Raw genomic sequence first — 16286 nt, 5'->3', positions numbered from 1 at the left:
ACCTCCCTCGTGACATGTTCAAAGTTCTTCCGGAGGTGGGAATTGAAACTCTCTGACAGGAGACTCTGCCAGACGTTCCCAGCAAACCCTCACAATGCGTTTGGGCCTGCCAGGTCTGTCCGGCATCCTCCCCCACCATCGCAGCCAACTCACCACCAGGTGGTGATCGGTAGAAAGCTCCGCCCCGTTCAAACTCATAAACTTTTTTTTTTTTTTGCAAATTAACTTAGAATTTCATGGCTGCAACACGTGCCAAAGTAGTTGGGAAAGGGCATGTTCACCACTGTGTTACATGGCCTTTCCTTTTAACAACACTCAGTAAACATTTGGGAACTGAGGAAACTAATTGTTGAAGCTTTGAAAGTGGAATTTTTTCTCATTCTTGTTTTATGTAGAGCTTCAGTCGTTCAACAGTCCGGGGTCTCCGCTGTCGTATTTTACGCTTCATAATGCGCCACACATTTTCGATGGGAGACAGGTCTGGACTGCAGGCGGGCCAGGAAAATACCCGCTTTCTTTTTTTACAAAGCCACGCTGCTGTAACACGTGCTGAATGTGGGTTGGCATTGTCTTGCTGAAATAAGCAGGGGCGTCCATGAAAAAGACGGCGCTTTGATGGCAGCATATCTTGTTCCAAAACCTGTATGTACCTTTCAGCATTAATGGTGCCTTCACAGATGTGTAAGTTACCCATGCCTTGGGCACTAATACACCCCCATACCATCACACATGCTGCCTTTTACACTTTGCGTCGATAACAGTCTGGATGGTTCGCTTCCCCTTTGGTCCGGATGACACGATGTCGAATATTTCCCAAAACAATTTGAAATGTGGACTCGTCAGACCACAGAACACTTTTCCACTTTGCATGAGTCCATCTTAGATGATGTCGGGCCCAGAGAAGCCGGCGGCGTTTCTGGGTGTTGTTGATAAATGGCTTTCGCTTTGAATAGTAGAGATTGAACTTGCACTTACAAATGTAGCGACCAACTGTATTTAGTGACAGTGGTTTTCTGAAGTGTTCCTGAGCCCATGTGGTGATATCCTTTAGAGATTGATGTGGGTTTTTGATACAGTGCCGTCTGAGGGATGGAAGGTCACGGTCATTCAATGTTGGTTTCCGGCCATGCCGCTTACGTGGAGTGATTTCTCCACATTCTCTGAACCTTTTGATGATATTATGGAGCGTAGATGTTGAAATCCCTACATTTCTTGCAATTGCACTTTGAGAAACGTTGTTCTTAAACTGTTTGACTATTTGCTCACGCAGTTGTGGACAAAGGTGTGTACCTCGCCCCATCCTTTCTTGTGAAAGACCGAGCATTTTTTGGGAAGCTGTTTTTATACCCAATCATGGCACCCACCTGTTCCCAATTAGCCTGCACACCTGTGGGATGTTCCAAATAAGTGTTTGATGAGCATTCCTCAACTTTATCAGTATTTTTTGTCACCTTTCCCAACTTCTTTGTCACGTGTTGCTGCCATCAAATTCTAAAGTTAATGATTATTTGCAAAAATAAAAAATGTTTATGAGTTTGAACATCAAATATGTTGTCTTTGTAGCATATTCAACTGAATATGCGTTGAAAATGATTTGCAAATCATTGTATTCTGTTTGTCCGACTTACTACCGGCAATGCGGACCAAGCTCTGGCACTGATCATACAGGGAGCGGACTGCCACAATCAGACAGTCCGATACCCCATACTCTCTGAGCACTCCCCACAGGACTTCCCGAGGGACACGGTCGAATGCCTTCTCCAAGTCCACAAAACACATGTAGACTGGTTGGGCAAACTCCCATGCACCCTCAAGGACCCTGCCCAGAGTATAGAGCTGGTCCACAGTTCCATGACCAGGACGAAAACCACACTGTTCCTCCTGAATCCGAGGTTCGACTATCCGGCGTAGCCTCCTCTCCAGTACACCTGAATAGACCTTACCGGGAAGGCTGAGGAGTGTGATCCCACGATAGTTAGAACACACCCTCCGGTTCCCCTTCTTAAAGAGAGGAACCACCACCCTGGTCTGCCAATCTAGTGGTACCGCCCCCGATGACCACGCGATGCTGCAGAGTCTTGTCAACCAAGACAGCCCCACAGCATCCAGAGCCTTAAGGAACTCCGGGCGGATCTCATCTACCCCCGGGGCCTTGCCACCGAGGAGCTTTTTAACTACCTCAGCAACCTCATCCCCAGAAATAGGAGAGCCCACCACAGACTCCCCAGGCACTGCTTCCTCATAGGAAGACGTGTTGGTGGTAGTAGTAAGTCGGACACGTTTCCAGTGAGGGTTGGACTCCGCCAGGGCTGCCCTTTGTCACCGATTCTGTTCATAACCTTTATGGACAGAATTTCTAGGCGCAGTCAAGGCGTTGAGGGGATCTGGTTTGGTGGCTGCAGGATTAGGTCTCTGCTTTTTGCAGATGATGTGGTCCTGATGGCTTCATCTGGCCAGGATCTTCAGCTGTCACTGGATCGGTTCGCAGCTGAGTGTGAAGCGACTGGGATGGGAATCAGCACCTCCAAGTCCGAGTCCATGGTTCTCACCCGGAAAGGGGTGGAGTGCCATCTCCGGGTTGGGGAGGAGATCTTGCCCCAAGTGGAGGAGTTCAAGTACCTCGGAGTCTTGTTCACGAGTGAGGGAAGAGCGGATCGTGAGATCGACAGGCGGATCGGTGCGGCGTCTTCAGTAATGCGGACGCTGTATCGGTCCGTTGTGGTGAAGAAGGAGCTGAGCCGGAAGGCAAAGCTCTCAATTTACCGGTCGATCTACGTTTCCATCCTCACCTATGGTCATGAGCTTTGGGTTATGACCGAAAGGACAAGATCACGGGTACAAGCGGCCCAAATGAGTTTCCTCCGCCGGGTGGCAGGTCTCTCCCTTAGAGATAGGGTGAGAAGCTCTGCCATCCGGGGGGAGCTCAAAGTAAAGCCACTGCTCCTCCACATGGAGAGGAGCCAGATGAGGTGGTTCGGGCATCTGGTCAGGATGCCACCCGAACGCCTCCCTAGGGAGGTGTTTAGGGCACGTCCGACCGGTAGGAGGCCGCGAGGAAGACCCAGGACACGTTGGGAAGACTATGTCTCCCGGCTGGCCTGGGAACGCCTCGGGGTCCCACAGGAAGAGCTGGACGAAGTGGCTGGGGAGAGGGAAGTCTGGGCTTCCCTGCTTAGGCTGCTGCCCCCGCGACCCGACCTCGGATAAGCGGAAGAAGATGGATGGATGGATGGATGTATTCTGTTTATATTTACATCTAACACAATTTCCCAACTCATATGGAAACGGGGTTTGTATTATCTTCCATATTAAGTCCATTTTTAATGCTCTCAGGGCACTCGGTCAAATATTCCTATTATCTACAAATGCTGTGTATTCTCTTCATGTACTACATATTTAGTGCTAATTGAAGGAAGGAACATCATTTCCAGGACACGTGTGCACAAAGGGGTCTGCTGCCCTCTAGTGGCTGATGTGTGCAACAACAACAACATGAGCTGAGTGAGACTTAAACAACACTTTGATACATGAAAGATAGTAAAAGCTTTACAATATGCAAAACTAAACAAAACATCTATATCTCAGCTTTGTGTTATCGATAATAAAGCCTATTCTACGTAAATGTGCCCCAAATTAAGCATTTTCAAGGATAAAAATGGCTGTATGAAGTAAAAATAGCAATAAGACAGGAGTATTGGTCACCAGACGAGATCAAAACAATCATACCGTGCTGTTCAGTATCGTGGCCTCTGATTGGCTCAGGCTCAGATCCCATTAGTGACATTAGCATGCTGACTTTTTCAGCCAATTTTGCAGCCGAACGCCTCGGAGTCATATGACTTGGTATTTGACACATGCTAACTGTTAGCATGCTAACGTTATAATATGGAAAATTATAGCTTTTTTTTTAGCCAAATTTATAGCGAAAAACTTCAGTCACATAACTTGGTACTCGACACATTAATTGTTAGCATGCTAATGTTAGCATTCTAACACACTAACATTAGCATGCTAACATTTTTAGCCAAACACCGCAGTCATACAAGTTGACACATGTTAAGTGTTTGCATGCTTACGTTAGCATTCTAGCACACTAACATTAGCATGCTTACTTTTTTTTGCTATCGTTAGTCAAACACCTAACTTGGTACTTGTTACATGCTAACTTTTAGCATGCTAACGTTTTTTCATTTAGTAAATTTTACATGCATAGGCTTCATAGTACTTGACACATTCTGTCATTATTCTAACATGCTAACATTTTTAGCCAATTTTACTGTCAAACACCTTCACCACACAAGTTGAAACATGGTAATTAGCATGCTAACATTATAATTCCAGCACACTAACATTTTTAGCCAATTTTACAGCCAAACACCTCAGAGTCACATCAGTTGACACATGTTAACTGTTTGCATGCTTATGTTAGCATTCTAGCACACTAACATTAGCATGCTAACTTTTTTTGCTATCGTTACAGTCTAACACCTAACTTGGTACTTGTTACATGCTAACTGTTAGCATGCTAACTGTTTTGCTATCGTTACAGTCAAACACCTAACTTGGTACTTGTTACATGTTAACTGTTAACATGCTAACTGTTAGCATGCTAACGTTTTTTCTTTTAGTAAATTTTACATGCATAGGCTTCATAGTACTTGACACATTCTGTCATCATTCTAGCATGCTAACATTAGCATGCTAACATTTTTAGCCAATTTTACAGCCAAACACCATCACACAAGTTGAAACATGGTAACTGTTAGCATGCTAACGTTAGCATTCTAGCACACTGACATTAGCATGCTAACATTTTTAGCCAATTTTACAGCCAAACACCGCAGTCATACAAGTTGACACATGTTAACTGTTTGCATGCTTACGTTAGCATTCTAGCACATTAACATTAGCATGCTAACTTTTTTTTGCTATCGTTACAGTCAAACACCTAACTTGGTACTTGTTACATGCTAACTGTTAACATGCTAACGTTTTTTCTTATAGTAAATTTTACATGCATAGGCTTCATAGTACTTGACACATTCTGTCATCATTCTAGCATGCTAACATTTTTAGCCAATTTTACAGACAAACACCTTCGCCACACATGTTGAAACATGGTAATTAGCATGCTAATGTTATAATTCTAGCACACTAACATTAGCATGCTAACAGTTTTAGCCAAACACCTTCGTCACACAAGTTTAAACATGTTAACTGTTAGCATGCTAACGTTTTTTCTTTTAGTAAATTTTACATGCATAGGCTTCATAGTACTTGACACATTCTGTCATCATTCTAGCATGCTAACATTTTTAGCCAATTTGACAGCCAAACACCTTCATCACACAAGTTGAAACATGGTAACTGTTAGCATGCTAACGTTAGCATTCTAGCACACTGACATTAGCATGCTAACATTTTTAGCCAATTTTATAGCCAAACACCGCAGTCATACAAGTTGACACATGTTAACTGTTTGCATGCTTACGTTAGCATTCTAGCACTTTAACATTAGCATGCTAACTTTTTTTTGCTATCGTTAGTCAAACACCTAACTTGGTACTTATTACATGCTAACTTTTAGCATGCTAACGTTTTTTCTTTTATTAAATTTTACATGCATAGGCTTTATAGTACTTGACACATTCTGTCATTATTCTAGCATGCTAACATTTTTAGCCAATTTTACAGACAAACACCTTCGCCACACATGTTGAAACATGGTAATTAGCATGCTAATGTTATAATTCTAGCACACTAACATTAGCATGCTAACAGTTTTAGCCAAACACCTTCGTCACACAAGTTTAAACATGTTAACTGTTAGCATGCTAACGTTTTTTCTTTTAGTAAATTTTACATGCATAGGCTTCATAGTACTTGACACATTCTGTCATCATTCTAGCATGCTAACATTTTTAGCCAATTTGACAGCCAAACACCTTCATCACACAAGTTGAAACATGGTAACTGTTAGCATGCTAACGTTAGCATTCTAGCACACTGACATTAGCATGCTAACATTTTTAGCCAATTTTATAGCCAAACACCGCAGTCATACAAGTTGACACATGTTAACTGTTTGCATGCTTACGTTAGCATTCTAGCACTTTAACATTAGCATGCTAACTTTTTTTTGCTATCGTTAGTCAAACACCTAACTTGGTACTTATTACATGCTAACTTTTAGCATGCTAACGTTTTTTCTTTTATTAAATTTTACATGCATAGGCTTTATAGTACTTGACACATTCTGTCATTATTCTAGCATGCTAACATTTTTAGCCAATTTTACTGTCAAACACCTTCGCCACACAAGTTGAAACATGGTAATTAGCATGCTAACGTTATAATTCCAGCACACTAACATTTTTAGCCAATTTTACAGCCAAACACCTCAGAGTCACATCAGTTGACACATGTTAACTGTTTGCATGCTTACGTTAGCATTCTAGCACACTAACATTAGCATGCTAACTTTTTTTTGCTATCGTTAGTCAAACACCTAACTTGGTACTTGTTACATGCTAACTTTTAGCATGCTAACGTTTTTTCTTTTATTAAATTTTACATGCATAGGCTTTATAGTACTTGACACATTCTGTCATTATTCTAGCATGCTAACATTTTTAGCCAATTTTACTGTCAAACACCTTCGCCACACAAGTTGAAACATGGTAATTAGCATGCTAACGTTATAATTCCAGCACACTAACATTTTTAGCCAATTTTTACAGCCAAACACCTCAGAGTCACATCAGTTGACACATGTTAACTGTTTGCATGCTTACGTTAGCATTCTAGCACACTAACATTAGCATGCTAACTTTTTTTTGCTATCGTTAGTCAAACACCTAACTTGGTACTTGTTACATGCTAACTTTTAGCATGCTAACGTTTTTTCTTTTAGTAAATTTTACATGCATAGGCTTTATAGTACTTGACACATTCTGTCATTATTCTAGCATGCTAACATTTTTAGCCAATTTTACTGTCAAACACCTTCGCCACACAAGTCGAAACATGGTAATTAGCATGCTAACGTTATAATTCCAGCACACTAACATTTTTAGCCAATTTTTACAGCCAAACACCTCAGAGTCACATCAGTTGACACATGTTAACTGTTTGCATGCTTACGTTAGCATTCTAGCACATTAACATTAGCATGCTAACTTTTTTTTGCTATCGTTACAGTCAAACACCTAACTTGGTACTTGTTACATGCTAACTGTTAACATGCTAACGTTTTTTCTTATAGTAAATTTTACATGCATAGGCTTCATAGTACTTGACACATTCTGTCATCATTCTAGCATGCTAACATTTTTAGCCAATTTTACAGACAAACACCTTCGCCACACAAGTTGAAACATGGTAATTAGCATGTTAACGTTATAATTCTAGCACACTAACATTAGCATGCTAACATTTTTAGCCAATTTTACAGCCAAACACCTCAGAGTCACATCAGTTGACACATGTTAACTGTTTGCATGCTTACGTTAGCATTCTAGCACACTAACATTAGCATGCTAACTTTTTTTGCTATCGTTACAGTCAAACAGCTAACTTGGTACTTGTTACATGCTAACTGTTAACATGCTAACTGTTAGCATGCTAACGTTTTTTCTTATAGTAAATTTTACATGCATAGGCTTCATAGTACTTGACACATTCTGTCATCATTCTAGCATGCTAACATTTTTAGCCAATTTTACAGACAAACACCTTCGCCACACAAGTTGAAACATGGTAATTAGCATGTTAACGTTATAATTCTAGCACACTAACATTAGCATGCTAACATTTTTAGCCAATTTTACAGCCAAACACCGCAGTCATACAAGTTGACATGTTAACTGTTTGCATGCTTACGTTAGCATTCTAGCACATTAACATTAGCATGCTAACTTTTTTTTGCTATCGTTACAGTCAAACACCTAACTTGGTACTTGTTACATGCTAACTGTTAACATGCTAACGTTTTTTCTTATAGTAAATTTTACATGCATAGGCTTCATAGTACTTGACACATTCTGTCATCATTCTAGCATGCTAACATTTTTAGCCAATTTTACAGACAAACACCTCAGAGTCACATCAGTTGACACATGTTAACTGTTTGCATGCTTACGTTACCATTCAAGCACACTAACATAAGCATGCTAATTTTTTTTTTGCTATCGTTACAGTCAAACACTAACTTGGTACTTGTTAAATGCTAACTGTTAACATGCTAACTGTTAGCATGCTAACGTTTTTTTCTTTTAGTAAATTTTACATGCATAGGCTTCATAGTACTTGACACATTCTGTTATCATTCTAGCTTGCTAACATTAGCATGCTGACATTTTTAGCCAATTTTACAGCCAAACACCTCAGAGTCATATAACTTGGTACTTGGTACATGCTAACTTTTTATTAAAGCAAATTTTACATACGCTTCAAAGTCATATGACTTGTTACTTGACGCATTTTGTTAGCATTCTAGCATGCTAACATCAGCATGCTAACTTTTTTTTGTGGTATTTTTACAGCCAAACACCTCAGAGTCGTATAACTTGGTACCTGACACATTTTAACTGTCATAATGCTAATGATTAGCATTCTAGCACACTAACATTAGCATGCTAACTTTTTTTGTTGCCAAATTTACAACCAAACACCTCAGTCATATAACTTAGTACTTGTTACATGCTAACTTTTTTTAAAGCAAATCTTATATACGCTTCAGTCATATGACTTGTTACTTGACGCATTATAACTGTTAGCATTCTAGCATCAGCATGTAAACTTTTTGGGGGGTATTTTTACAGCCAAACACTTCAGAGTCGTATAACTTGGTAACTGACACATTTTTTAAACTGTTAGCATGCTAATGATTAGCATTCTAGCACACTAGCATTAGCGTGCTAGCTTTTTTTTGTTGTTACCAAATTTACAGCCAAACACCTCAGAGTCATATAACTTAGTACTTGTTACATGCTAACTTTTAACATGCTAACTTTTTATTAAAGCAAATTTTACATACGCTTCAAAGTCATATGATTTGTTACTTGACGCATTATGTTAGCATTCTAGCATGCTAACATCAGCATGTAAACTTTTTTTGGGGTATTTTTACAGCCAAACACCTCAGAGTCGTATAACTTGGTACCTGACACATTTTAACTGTTAGCATGCTAATGATTAGCATTCTAGCACACTAACATTAGCGTGCAAACTTTTTTTTGTTGTTGCCAAATTTACAGCCAAACACCTCAGAGTCATATAACTTAGTACTTGTTACATGCTAACTTTTAACATGCTAACTTTTTATTAAAGCAAATTTTACATATGCTTCAAAGTCATATGACTTGTTACTTGATGTATTCTGTTAGCATTCTAGCATGCTAACATCAGCATGTAAACTTTTTTGGGGGTATTTTTACAGCCAAACACCTCAGAGTCGTATAACTTGGTAACTGACACATTTTTTAAACTGTTAGCATGCTAATGATTAGCATTCTAGCACACTAACATTAGCGTGCTAGCTTTTTTTGTTGTTGCCAAATTTACAGCCAAACACCTCAGAGTCATATAACTTAGTACTTGTTACATGCTAACTTTTAACATGCTAACTTTTTATTAAAGCAAATTTTACATACGCTTCAAAGTCATATGACGCATTCTGTTAGCATTCTAGCATGCTAACATCAGCATGCTAACTTTTTTTTGTATTTTTACAGCCAAACACCTCAGAGTCGTATAACTTGGTACCTGACACATTTTAACTGTTAGCATGCTAATGATTAGCATTCTAGCACACTAACATTAGCGTGCAAATTTTTTTTTGTTGTTGCCAAATTTACAGCCAGACACCTCAGAGTCATATAACTTAGTACTTGTTACATGCTAACTTTTTTTTTTAACATTTTACATGCATACGCTTCATAGTCACATGACTAGTTATTTGACGTATTTTAACTGCTATCAAGTAGGGGTGTAACGGTACGTGTATTTGTATTGAACCGTTTCGGTACGGGGGTTCCGGTTCGGTTCGGAGATGTACCGAACGAGTTTCCACACGGACATATTAAGTAGCGTAACGCACGTTGTGTAAACAATGCACACCGATGCACAACACACGGCATGCTAGCAGCTAACGGGCTAGGATAGACTGACCATACGTCCTCTTTTCACCGGACATGTCCTCTTTTGCGGAGCTGTCAGGGCGGAGTTTCTTAAATGCCTCAAATGTCCGGCATTTTGAGTTAGGGTTGTGTGTATTTTCAATGTACGTTCAGGGTTAAGAAGGGGTTAAAAACAAAACAAACAGCAGGTGAGGGAGGGGCAGAGACAGAGAGAGAGAGAGAGTTATGATAAACCAGGCTCTGCTTTTTATCCATTGATTTATCACATTTAATTTTTTATTATCTATAGCAGGGGTGTCAAAAGTGTGCCCCGGAACCCATTTGCGGCCCACAGCTAATGTTTTAAAGGCCCACGGCACATTCTAAAAATACTATTAAAATAAACGAAAACATAACAAAAGTGAAATAAAAAAGCTTAAAGGTGAAATGTCATTTAGAAAAAGTTGCAATGTTGACTAATAAAACAAAGCTGTTTTTTTTTTTCTTTCAAACTGTCATTGCTCAAAACATAATATTGAATCAAAATCAATGTTATTATGAATTATTGACCTATCCAAGGTTCCCATTACCGTATTTTTTGGAGTATAAGTCGCACAGGCCGAAAATGCATAATAAAGAAGGGAAAAAACATATATAAGTCGCACTGGAGTATAAGTCGCATTTTACGGTAATGTGTTAATAATTTCACACATAAGTCGCACCCCCCCGGCTGAACTATGAAAAAAAACTGCGACTTATAGTCCGAAAAATACGGTACTTCACATCAAATATTCCACTAAGAAAAATATTTTTGGTGGAAGATTTTGCAAATTTGGTAAATAAGTAACCCAAAAATGTATATTTACCGTATTTTTCGGACTATAAGTCGCAGTTTTTTTCATAGTTTGGCCGGGGGTGCGACTTATACTCAGGAGCGACTTATGTGTGAAATGATTAACACATAATAATATTATTGATGTCATTCATGTAAGAGACTAGACGTATAAAATTTCATGGGATTTAGCGATTAGGAGTGACAGATTGTTTGGTAAACGTATAGCATGTTCTATATGTTATAGTTATTTGAATGACTCTTACCATAATATGTTACGTTAACATACCAGTTGCTTATTTATGCCTCATATAACGTACACTTATTCAGCCTGTTGTTCACTATTCTTCATTTATTTTAAATTGCCTTTCAAATGTCTATTCTTGCTGTTGGCTTTTATCAAATACATTTCCCCAAAAAATGCGACTTATACTCCAGTGCGACTTATATATGTTTTTTTCCCTTCTTTATTATGCATTTTCGGCCGGTGCGACTTATACTCCGGAGCGACTTATACTCGGAAAAATACGGTAATGGGAACCTTGGATAGGTCAATAATTCATAATAACATTGATTTTGATTCAATATTATGTTTTGAGCAATGACAGTTTGAAAGAAAAAAAACCAGCTTTGTTTTATTGTTGGAATAATTGTTTGTAAGTTATCACAAAAGAAACGTTGTATTATGAATGCTGTCTTTCGAGGCCTAACAAGAGGAAGAAGGCTTGTAAAACTCCACTGTGATTTCAACACGGACAGATGGCAGGATCTGCTCAACTTCCAGAGGAACTCTCTTTGAAGTGTTAAACGAACTCTCTTTGAAGTACTTCACAAGCTCTCTTCCAACTATTTGGTAACCGAGGTCAACGCTATTTACGACCCGCTGCCCTCTTGAAGTTGCTGTGGTCAGGAGACGGGAGGGGTTATCCATTGTCCTCCAACACCTGCCCCAGCTGGATCCAGGAAGAGCCCAAGCCCGAGAAATCCTCTTCTTGGTCTTCAAAGCGACCGAAAACAATGACTGTTTTACATACTTCCCATTCCTGCTGTGACATGTGTTGGTGCGTGAACATTGAACATCTGAATAAATGAGGAGACGAAAACCTTCTTGGTCAGAGCGTGGTGCAGGACTGTACAGAGAGTGCAGTGGCCATGTCTCTCCTCAATATTGAGTCCAAATTGAATTCTGTCTCTGTTTGATTCCTTGCCTTTTGTCTTGTTTAATAGATGTCCTCAGTGTTTAAACGTGACATTTATTAGTCAACATTGCGACTTTTTCTAAATTACATTTTACCTTTAAGCTTTTTTATTTCACTTTTGTTATGTTTTTGTTTATTTGAATAGTATTTTTAGAATGTGCCGTGGGCCTTTAAAACATTAGCTGTGGGCCGCAAATGGTCCTTTTGACACACCTGCTATAGATACCGTATTTTTTGGAGTATAAGTCGCTCAGTAGTATAAGTCGCACTGGCCGAAAATGCATAATAAAGAAGGAAACAAACATATATAAGTCGCACTGGAGTATAAGTCACATTTTTGGGGGAAATGTATTTGATAAAAGCCAACAGCAAGAATAGACATTTGAAAGGCAATTTAAAATTAAAGCTGCAAGCAGCATTGGTCGGGCCCGCGTATTTGGCAGGTGCTAGTCCTAAGTGTCCCAATACTTTTGTCAAGTTTTAGTCCCAAGTGTCCCAATACTTTTGTCTACTTTTAGTCTGAAGTGTCCCAAGACTTTTGTCTAGTGTACCTACCTTGTCTGCATTGTGTGGGCACGTTGGTGCTTCCTGCTTTTAAGCAGCCATCTTGAGAAAACAGCAGCGCAGCAGCATCAGCGCAGCGGTTCTTTGAAGGCTCATAAAATCAAAACCGGAGCAGTTATAAAAATGTGTTCGATAAATTTTATTTGGAAGGGTTCAATCTCTCTCCTGTGTTAGTTTGAAGCCGAAACGACAAACGCGCTCAGAGGAGATAATGTTTGAAGAGAAGTGACCGGTTTATAAAAAAAATTTGTTTTGAAGGGGAAATTGCAAACTTCCTGTTGATTTTTGCTGAGGGTTGTCAATCTATGAAATGTAGGTCTAAGTGAGACCTACATAGAGGTTTTTGTTTCATGTCTCTCCGACCTTCCCAGTGGGAGTTATAGGCAGTTTTGTAATTTTCTTCTTCCGAGGGGCAGTTTTTTGTGCGTTTTATTAAAAAATTGCGCTAGAGTGCAATTTTGAGATTTGGGGTTAGGTTTTTTTTATTGGATCGCAATTTGTGCCAGTCCTGATGTGTGTGTTCAGTTTGGTGAGTTTTGAAGCATGTTAAGGGGGTCAAATTACAGCTCAAAGAGGCAAAAGTGACTGTTTTTAGTACTTTTTTGTCTTGAAGGGGGAATTGCCAACTTCCTGTTGATTTCTGCCCAAGGATGTACAATTATGAAATCTAGGTCTAAGTCAGACCTACATAGAGAATTTTGTTTCATGTCTCTCTGACCTTCGTAGTGGGAGTTACAGGCAGTCTAGTTTTTTTTTCCTAGGGGGCGCTAGAGCGCAATTTTTAGTTTTGTGGTTCGTTTTTTTTTTAAAAGGCAATTTTCGCAGGTCCTGATGTGTGGGTCAAATATGGTGAGTTTAGAAGCATGTTAAGTGGGTCAAATTAGTGCTCAAAGAGGCGGCGGAAGAATAAAGAATAATAAAACCTTACAAATACAATAGGTCCTTATGTCCCATTGTATAAGGACTCCCTTTGGAGTCCTTATACAATGGGCCATGCGGGCCCTAATAAATGAAGAAGTGTACGTTATATGAGGCATAAATAACCAACTGGTATGTTAACGTAACATATTATGGTAAGAGTCATTCAAATAACTATAACATATAGAACATGCTATACGTTTACCAAACAATCTAATCGCTAAATCCCATGAAATCTTATACGTCTAGTCTCTTACGTGAATGACATAAATAATATTATTTGATATTTTACGCTAATGTGATAATAATTTCACACATAAGTCGCTCCTGAGTATAAGTCGCACCAAACTATGCCAAACTATGAAAAAAACTGCCACTTGTAGTCCGAAAAATACGGTATTTTTGGTGGAAGATTTTGCAAATTTGGTAAATAAATAACCCAAAAATGTATATTTTGTTGTTTTCTCACTGTACCGAAAATGAACCGAACCGTGACCTCTAAACCGAGGTATGTACCGAACCGAAATTTTTGTGTACCTTTTAGGGATGTCCCGATCCGATATTTGGATCGGATCGGCCGCCGATATTTGCCAAAAATTGTGTATCGGCAAGGCATGGGAAAATGCCGATCCAGATCCAGTTTTAAAAAAAACCGGCGGTCCATGTTTTCCAACTGGGGATGCGCGGATAGGCAATTATTTTATCTGCAACCGCATCAGAAAGTCGTCAACCATCCGCCATCCACCCGATGTAACATTTGATCAGAACCGCACCCGCCCGCACCCGCCCATTGTTATATATCTAATATAGACGATGCAAGGCATTAGTGAGGTTATAAAGCTTTTGCCTGTTAAAGAAAGGAGACTGATCCAATGCAGCACAGACATTCGCGTGCCACGCTGTCACGACCCAGACGCACACCAGTGCGCAATCATATGGGAGCCGCGCTGAGCGCACCTCCAAGCGCGTCTCGCTGCCGGCGACGGCCGGGTATGGGCCCGACGCTCCAGCGCCATCCATTTCCAAGGGCTAGTTGATTCGGCAGGTGGGTTGTTACACACTCCTTAGCGGGTTCCGACTTCCATGGCCACCGTCCTGCTGTCTATATCAACCAGGGTGAGCCCCACCCCTTTCGTGAGCGCACTGCGCGCGGAGTGACCCCTGTTACGTGCCCCCGGCAACAGGGGTGGCGAGCAGGTAAGGTGCGCGGGCGGAGCGCGCGGAGTGACCCCTGTTACGAGCCCCCGGCCACGGGGGTGGCGGGCAGGTAAGCTGCTTACCTGCTGCGCGTGACGCCGGCCGCGGCGAAGGCGGATGAGGCGGGGTGTCGGTGCGGTGGTGACCCTGGACGTGCGTCGGGCCCTTCTCGCGGATCGCCTCAGCTACGGCTCCCGGTGGGGCCCTCTCGGGGGAAGGGGCCTCGGTACCGGACCCCGGCGAGGCGTCCCTTCTCCGCTCCGTAAAAGTGTCCATCTCTTTTCTTTTTTTTTCTTCTGTTGTGGCATATGCTGCAGGTGCCTGCTCGTTTTTCGTATGTGGGTAACAACATTTAACTATGTATATATATTTACCAATTGGTTTAACTGCCACCCGCCTGAATCTATTTAAAATCTAATTTTTTTTTATTTCAACCGCCCGACCCGACCCGACCCGCGGATAAAATCTAATTTTTTTAAATTTCAACCGCCCGACCCGGCCCGACCCGGCCCGACCCGACCCGACCCGACCCGCGGATAAAATCTAATTTTTTTTTATTTCAACCGCCCGACCCGGCCAGACCCGAACCGACCCGCGGATAAAATCTAATTTTTTTAAATTTCATCCGCCCGATCCGCGGATAATCCGCGGACTCCGCGGTTGTGCCCGCAAACCGCACATCTCTACCGCCTACGCACTCAATGAGGAGCAAAAAGCTGTTTTTTATCTTACGTGAGACCGCCGAGTCCCGGCGGACAGCTGCAGACGAAGCCGCCGCCCACGGCCTGGCAGTCGCCCCCGTTCTGACAAGGACTTGTGCTGCAGGGCGTCACTCGGAGCTCACAGCGCCCCCCAGTGAAGCCGGAGCTGCAGGTGCAGGTAAAAGCTGGGAGGGAGACATGCGGAGTTCAGTCATGGAGTGCAAAGAACGGCACTGAGCCGGACCCACCTCCATTAGGCAGACCGCCACACGCGGCCCCGTTGAGGCAGGGCGTGCTGACGCAGGGGTCCGGGTGGAGGACGCAGCCCGCCTTGACCTCGCTCAGCCCGGCGATCTGCGCGTAGCGGCTGCGCTTGTTCTGGAGAGGAAGCTCCCTCCCGTTGAGCATCAGCGAACTCAGGCAGCCCTGGAAGCCATCTTGGACGCCGGGCGCCGCCTCGCCAGTTTGGGGCCTCACCTGCGCCCCGAAGAAGAAGGAGGACTCCGGCGCCACGGGCCAGAGTCGCGCCGGCGCCGTGGCCGCGCGCCGCCGCTCCACGTAGCTGTCGTCCAGCGAGAGGAGGGTGTAATTCCGCGTCAGCTCCAAGGCGACGGCGTGCCAGAGGCCGTCGTCGATCTGCCTGCCGGAGATTCCCATGATGCCAAGCGTGTTGTCGCAGTCCAGCTGGAACCACAGGCGCCCTCCTTCGATCTGAAACACGCTGGTGAGGACCGGCGGCGCCCGGGTGGGATGAGGT

The 16286-nt window shown here is 42.0% G+C and overlaps 1 protein-coding gene across 1 annotated transcript in view; it reads right to left on the bottom strand.

Moving 5' to 3' along the window:
• The window catches only part of fat3b (FAT atypical cadherin 3b), a 305444-nt gene that overhangs the window by 53518 nt on the left and 235640 nt on the right, over nt 1-16286 (bottom strand). Inside the window, exons 43-44 of the mRNA XM_061961744.2 lie at nt 15778-16240; nt 15561-15714 (exon numbers count right to left, since the gene is read on the bottom strand). Of these exons, the coding sequence (XP_061817728.1) occupies nt 15561-15714; nt 15778-16240 (617 nt within the window). The remainder of the gene's footprint in view (nt 1-15560; nt 15715-15777; nt 16241-16286) is intronic.

The sequence above is a fragment of the Nerophis lumbriciformis genome, linkage group LG09, assembly GCF_033978685.3.
Source record: "Nerophis lumbriciformis linkage group LG09, RoL_Nlum_v2.1, whole genome shotgun sequence".
In the NCBI taxonomy this organism is placed as follows: domain Eukaryota; kingdom Metazoa; phylum Chordata; class Actinopteri; order Syngnathiformes; family Syngnathidae; genus Nerophis; species Nerophis lumbriciformis.
The sequence above is the reverse complement of the archived record's forward strand: the minus strand, read 5'-3'. Positions and strand labels throughout refer to the sequence as shown.